This window comes from Lactuca saligna, chromosome 6, assembly GCF_052625555.1.
Source record: "Lactuca saligna cultivar CGN05327 chromosome 6, ASM5262555v1, whole genome shotgun sequence".
Classification (NCBI taxonomy): domain Eukaryota; kingdom Viridiplantae; phylum Streptophyta; class Magnoliopsida; order Asterales; family Asteraceae; genus Lactuca; species Lactuca saligna.
The window spans coordinates 39,003,239-39,010,121 of NC_136422.1; the positions used below are offsets into that span (position 1 = coordinate 39,003,239).

Here is a 6,883-nt window from a genome sequence, read left to right on the forward strand (position 1 = left end):
AAAAATCTTCTACATACCATTTTACATATGTCTATTAGCTAGTTTTACTAATCATCATTTTCATCAATTTATTTATTTACTAGCAACTAGACTTTCAACTATCAACTAATTTTTTAACTAGTCAGCCAAACATAAGCTAAATAAAAACACCATATGAGCATTAACCATGTTCTTAATTTTCAAAGACAAAAATATTTCTATTTCAGAGTCTGAAATAATCTGAAATTCAGACCAATAAAACATTGATATAATAGAGAACCTTTCTAAAGCATATATTCAACCTTGTTCTTTTTTAAAAGCACAGGAAGTGGAGCATACAACCTTCATTGCATGAAGTACAACTCATGAAACTAAAGCTATAAAATTTAACTCTTCCTGTTTGAATTTAATCACGTGTATATGATTTGTTAGAACTTTTTTTTTTCTATAATTTCTCTTCAGTAGGATTCCCCTCCATTGTTTCCATTTCCTTCACCTTCTCAAGCTGCCTTAAAAGATCCAGCCTATCTTGTCCATACGTCGATGGAATCTTCACAAAAAAGAGAAAAATTACATTTTTGGTCCTTAAGTTTATTCAAAATTTTCAATTTTGGTCCCAAATAATTTTCTCTTGCAATTTTTTGCCTAGCATTTTCAATTGTTGTAAAATATTTTCCTTTTGCAGTTTTGGTGCCTATAGGGAGCGAAATCGCTATAAAAAGCACCAAAATAGCAAAAGAAAACTATCTGGGACCAAAACTGAAACTTTAGAACAAACTCAGGGACCAAAAACGTAAATTAATACAAATTCATCTCTCCTTATTCATTCATATAAACATTACTTACCATCGATGGAACATATCTTTGAATAGCAGCCAACATTGCTGCATGCCCAACTGCAGTCACCTATATAAATAACATTATATAATTAAATTAATACGCAAAATGCATGATATAAAAAAAATAAAAAATAAAATTATAAAGGGATATAAAAAAGTCAACTTACAGGTAGTAGCATGAGAAAGCCAATTGGAATTACAGCTGCTAAATCAGTCAAAGTTCTTCTAAGAGCTTGTTTCTCTTTATCAGTTAACTCATCTCCTATAAGCACCCTTCTAAGCAACCCTGTAGCTGCAGCAACATCTATGGCTAAAAGTTGGGTACCCTGCAACACATCCTGTTTATAAAAACATAATATAATGAGTCAACGAGGGTAATTTTGTCATTTGAGTGAGGAGGAAAGGAGTTAATGAATTATTATTATTATTATTAATATTACTGTGGTGCTTCCTTTCAACTTGTTTATGGACCTTCCGATTATATTCTCTTTCTCCTGTGCTTTCACTAGTTGAACCCCTTCGGGATCTTTAGGATAATTAGTCATTTTAAGATCCTCCTGTAGATTAAATATAAGTGATTAACTAATTATATAGAAAATATGTGGAACTACTAATGAAAAAGATTTAACCTCTTCGTTCTCAGAGCGTTTAGTGCTTCTTTCAACTCGCATTTCGAGTTCCATGAGTTCGTTTCTTAATAATTCGAAACGTTGGATTTCATTTGATTCAAGTAGACTTGTGTCATCATCATCATCCTGTAGAAAAATGATTGATTTGTATATAAAATATAAATAAAGTATAGATTATAAATAAAAAAAAATGGGATTATGAGGCGTACATTTTTGTAGGAAGTTTCTGTGGTTGGGGTTGGACGACGTAGTAGCAAGCTCCATAAGACATCAGGTTTACTATAAAAATAAAAATTGAACAAATGAGGTGTGTGAAGGTTAAGGTTAATATGAACAAATTGGTTCATGGATTCCAGTGGTAATCAATGGAATTGGAATTCAAGATTCCATTCCATGGAGTGTTTGGTTACCCATCGGATGGAATTCAATTCCGTTGGATCCCTTCAAAATCCGTGTTTCACGGATTTCACTAGTCCTATGGGTGGATGGGAGTTGGTAACATTTAGCCTTTTTTGGTTAAATGACCAAAATACCCTTATTAATACATATTAGTGATTACTATCAAATTCTTTTCCATTTTTTGGCAACCAAACAGATGACAAATGCCTTAATATTCCAATTCCTTTTGATAGATTGTATTCCTTCCAAAAACATTATATGACCAAAATGCCCCTTTATTTTACGTGCTGAGAATGATTTTGTGAACAACAATACCTGCTGGACATATCCAGGTCTACATTAGAACCAGATTGCCTCTCAGCACGACCATCATCATTTCCCTATATAGTAAGAAATATTATTATTATAAAAGTAAGTTGTAATTTTTTAAATATATAGAAATATATACCTGCTGAAGGGAATCTGTTTTGGCCCTAAATGATGCCTCAAGAAATTCAGCCTCTTTTTTAAGTTTCCTAATCTTTTCAAGATCAGAACAAGCAGCTTTTAAATGCTCCTTTCCAGAACTGGAGCTGGATACATGTAACTCCTGAAGCAGCCCCTCAAGCTTTATAAGAGCATCATCAACACTCTCTAATGCCTAAAAAAATAAAAAAATATTGAAGAGAAAACGAAAATGTTAACTTGATTTAGTGAAAATGGAGATATACCTTGTCGAAGGAATCTAGTTGTTTTTTCAATGGAGAATAACCTCCTGAACGTGTGATCTCAAAAGTGTTATTAGTGCTGCTTTCGATCATCCGCTTCCTGCATTAACATTTCATATTTTATAAATGTTTAAGGAAAAGTAAATTCAATGGAGATGTGTTTTTTTAACAGAAGAAAAGATAATATATGATTTAACAATCATCACGTAATATTGTTGGTAAAATGGCCTCAAAGATCCCCAACAATCCAAACGAAGGGAAACATGTTGAGAACGTCAAAACCGGAGAAAAAACACGGGCCTCAGGAGAGAAAATTACACTGTCTGACAAACGACTACAATCACATTGACTAATCTCTCAAGCCACCCCAAATTACACTCACTCTCTAAAGCCTTGGGACTCTTTTCATAGGATGAAGCCAACTCCACCTTTTTACACTCTGCCAAAGTGTCACAACTGACAAGTTTCTCCTTTCACATTAGCCAAACAAATCTCAACAAAAATGTAACTGTGTATACATGTTTACTTACTTAGGTATGCCTAGTTCTTCCATAGAGTCCTGTAAAATGTTGTGCCTGAAATAAATAAATAAATAAATAAAATACCACTTGGATTATCTCATTAACATATGGCAATAGCAATAGCAATATAGCATTACCCTCTAGAAAGAAACCTTGCAGCTTTGACATTAGAAGGGTTCTCAAGCCATTTACTATATTTAATAAAACTCTGAATCCAATGTGAACAAACATCTAAAACAACAGGGATAGCTTCCTCATTTGGAGGACCTTGTTTACTTTTATGCCCATGTGACCCTTTTTGAGTGTCGATGTCACCTTGATAAAATGGAAGCCAATCCAATTCTTCACATACAACCTACAAAACAATTGTGATTTTCAGGTTTTTTGTAAATTTAATTTTTTATTATTGTATATTATATATTCATCCAAATATTTTGCTAACCTCCACATACAGTTGATAAGAGCTTATTGATGAAAGCTGAGGATAGTATAGCACACTTCCACCAATAAGATACCTGATTTGAAGAGAGAGAAAAAAACCATATATTCATGTAAGAGGGTTGTGGTTTGCATTAAGTTGAAACTTGGAGGGTATGGAATATAAATATATTCAATTTTCAAAAACTTTACCTGATCAATCCTTCAATGGGCTTCGGTGCTGCTTCAAAGTTATTTGCAGATAAGTACAACTGAGTCCTCCTTCCTAAAGCAATGAAGAATCCAAAAATAGCCAAATCCTTATCCAACACCTGCACACACAGGATTATTCACACTCACCCTCACCAAAACTTACAAAAACATTTTACATTTTACTATTTTACCTCAATACTTTCACATGTGGTCAATCTTGACCATATTCTCTCTCTATCAATAGCGCGTTGTAGATGCCTCTGTACAAGACTCACCCAAAACAAAACTTCTTCAGTTCCTTGATCATCTTTCACTCTACAAGCTGCAGCTCGATGTCCAAAATGGACTAAAAACTCTCTTTTTAATCCAATCTCTTTTATAGAGCCATAAGCTTTGTGTATAGGAACAAACTCAACCAACATATCCATAAGTCTACCAGTTATCTCAGGGAGAAGAGAGTAAAACTGTGTGCAAGAAACTTTTGTGGGGCCGAGTTTTGTTATTGCTGCTATGCAACTCAATGCAAAAAGAAGCAGAGACCTGTCACTTGCATCCCCTGAAGTTACAGATGTTCCTTTTCTGACCCTGGAAAATGGAACAAGTTTTTTTCATGTGAAAGTGAAAACTTGTATATGATTTTTATTTTTGAAGTACTTACACGCCTGTAGCAGCTGAAAATCGTTGGTCTTTTTCAAAGTAATTGACAAAACTGGACACGACAGATGGCATTTGTTGGGATAAAAACCATTCATAAAGTTCTGGTTGTTTGTCTGAGAGTGCATCGCGTATTACACTTTCTAAGGGAGCGTAATATCTTGAGAGACTGCATAAAATTTATCGTTAAATAAAATTATAAATAAGAATTTTGTAATTGTATGTTGTCTTTATGATATGTAAAGAGTGGAAGTAGTGATGAGAAATAGAAAAGACAAAAGGGTTTGAAGTGTATAACAAAATTACTGTTGAAATCTGAGACTAATAGGTCAAAATAGTTAGTTTGGGAAAATGTCTGACACTTTTAGGGTTCGATTGGAAAAAAAAATAAAGTCTTAGTGGTTAAACTATAAAATTCCCCAAACTTTAATGGTCTGATATAAGAGGTAAAATTACTGATATGGAAAAATGTCTAAGGTTTGATTGGAAAATATAAAATATTAGTAGTTAAATCACAAAATGCTCAAAATATAGCGGTTTTTCTGTAATTTGGACTAAAGATTGTATCTTTTATTTCATCATGCAAGCAGAAATGAGAAAAATTGTATCTTTTATTTGGCCTAAAAATCCTACTCAAAAACCATACCTCCTTTGAACAAAAACATTGATGTCGCGATCTCTTCTATCACCACGAGATGAAATCTCACATGCTGCTAAAAGTAACGAATACACTGAGGCCTGAAATCATTACAAATTTTATATATAATTATGTGTCTAGCAAGAATATGAGGTGTACACATATGACAAGAATGTTGAGATTTGAGAATGAGAACAAACCTGATAAGACAAGGCTTTCACCCAAGCATTTTGGTCTATACCAAGCCAAGCTGTTGAAAACCATGATGATTTGGATGCAGAGATCTGATCTTTAATGGCTAATTCATATACCCTTGCAGCATCATGCAAAGATTGAATAAGTGCACTATTATATTCTTCATTTTGCAATGACTGGTCAAGTTTAACCCTCATTTCCTCAACATCACCACTAGTACTTGCTCCATTAACTGTTACACCATCATCAGCAGAAGCAAATGGGAAAAATTGTCTTGTTCTTCTTGATTTGTAATGGGTGAAATAGGAGAATTGGGGCTTTAATGATCTGGAACTAAGACCAAGAGTTCCATCTTCTAATAAACAGAGATTTATCTGATATCTCTTCCTTGAATAAACCTTACTGGATAGTAAGTAGTCCACAGAAGCTACCTTCTTGTGAAATAAACATGTGGAATGTTTACATGAAATCCATGGATTCAGATATCTGCATCACATAAGCAAATAGCCATAATTCAAAAAAAAGTATCGTGTTTGGCGTTAAATTATGTTTTCTCACTTCTGCTACCTCAGAGATTGAATTCCTGATTTCCATGGATGAAAGGTATTTCAGTGCTCGAATTAATGGATTAAGGATTAAGTGAGGCTTCAATAATCCGCCATAGCTACTAGCTAGCAACCTTTACTTAACCCTTAACAAACAAAAAACTACTTCGGAAACATTTCGATGATCAAACGACTAATGTGCGACTTATAATATTCACAATTCAAGCTTAAGCAGTTTGATTGTGTCGAATTCCCACTAAACTAATAGCTAATCAACGGAATTAGAAAAGGAAAACAAGCAATTATAAAGCGACATAGTTGCGGATAGCTTGAGATCAAAGAGATACTTATGTAAATGAAATAAAGAGAATACTTACTTCGATAGGGAAACAGAACGGGGGCAGCAAACACTAGGGAGAGCGTGAGGTTGAGAAATGGTCATTGATCATATATATGTGTAAAGAATAAGTTTCGCCGGTGACCGGTGGTTTGACGAAGCAGCAGAGGGAGAGGGAGGAATGGGGATAAGGAGGAGTGATCGGCGGAGGAGCGAACGGCGAAGTGCCACGTCGGTGAGAGGAAAAGCTTGTGGTGTTGGGAGAGGTGAGAGCGAGGGATAGAGAAAGCAAAAACAGATGATAGGATCGGGTGGTGGATACTATTCATTTCAGTTGTAACGGGTGGGTCGCTAATTTCAACGTTTCAACCCAACCCGTAGCCGATAACTAAAACTGAATTCACATTTCGAAAATCAACAAAGTATATAATTAATGGGTGTCGTTAAAGTGATTTAGATAATAAAAAAATCGGATAAGCAATGAATTAGCTAGTGATGTGATGGTTTATCCTTACAGGTAATAAATATCGAATTTATGTTATACTAGTCAAATATGTTGCATAGTAATATAATTTTATAGTTAAAATGATAACAAGTATATTATGTTAAAATATCTCCGTCATTATTAATTAGGAAATAACTATTTTTGTAACAAATTAAAAGGTTGATGTAAAATATTATCATATCATATGATAAAATAGATTAATGTTAATATTGATTCGAGCACAAATGCCCAACCGACTATCAATAAAGGTTCATATCGTTATACGTTTCATTTGATTTTGGGTTTTTACATTTTACTGTGGCAGAT

At 33.8% G+C, this 6,883-nt stretch overlaps 1 protein-coding gene across 2 annotated transcripts; it reads right to left on the minus strand.

Moving 5' to 3' along the window:
* Positions 1-248: 248 nt before the first annotated feature.
* Positions 249-6,370, minus strand: LOC145000034 (uncharacterized). 2 transcript variants are annotated; one of them, XM_078959180.1, is made up of 19 exons: positions 6,113-6,370; positions 5,196-5,676; positions 5,005-5,096; positions 4,363-4,527; positions 3,896-4,289; positions 3,705-3,823; positions 3,517-3,589; positions 3,212-3,429; positions 3,084-3,128; positions 2,872-3,009; positions 2,557-2,653; positions 2,295-2,486; positions 2,162-2,226; positions 1,657-1,726; positions 1,448-1,573; positions 1,259-1,375; positions 986-1,156; positions 826-885; positions 249-529 (listed from the first exon to the last, which is right to left on the minus strand). In XM_078959180.1, the coding sequence occupies exons 1-19, from the start codon at positions 6,175-6,177 to the stop codon at positions 425-427; spliced, it is 2,793 nt and encodes a 930-aa protein (XP_078815306.1). In that variant the 5' UTR covers positions 6,178-6,370; the 3' UTR covers positions 249-424. The 2 variants fall into 2 exon arrangements, with proteins under 2 accessions (XP_078815306.1, XP_078815307.1); XM_078959181.1 differs by lacking the exon at positions 2,872-3,009 and having other exon boundaries at positions 6,113-6,369.
* Between the last annotated feature and the right edge of the window lie 513 nt (positions 6,371-6,883).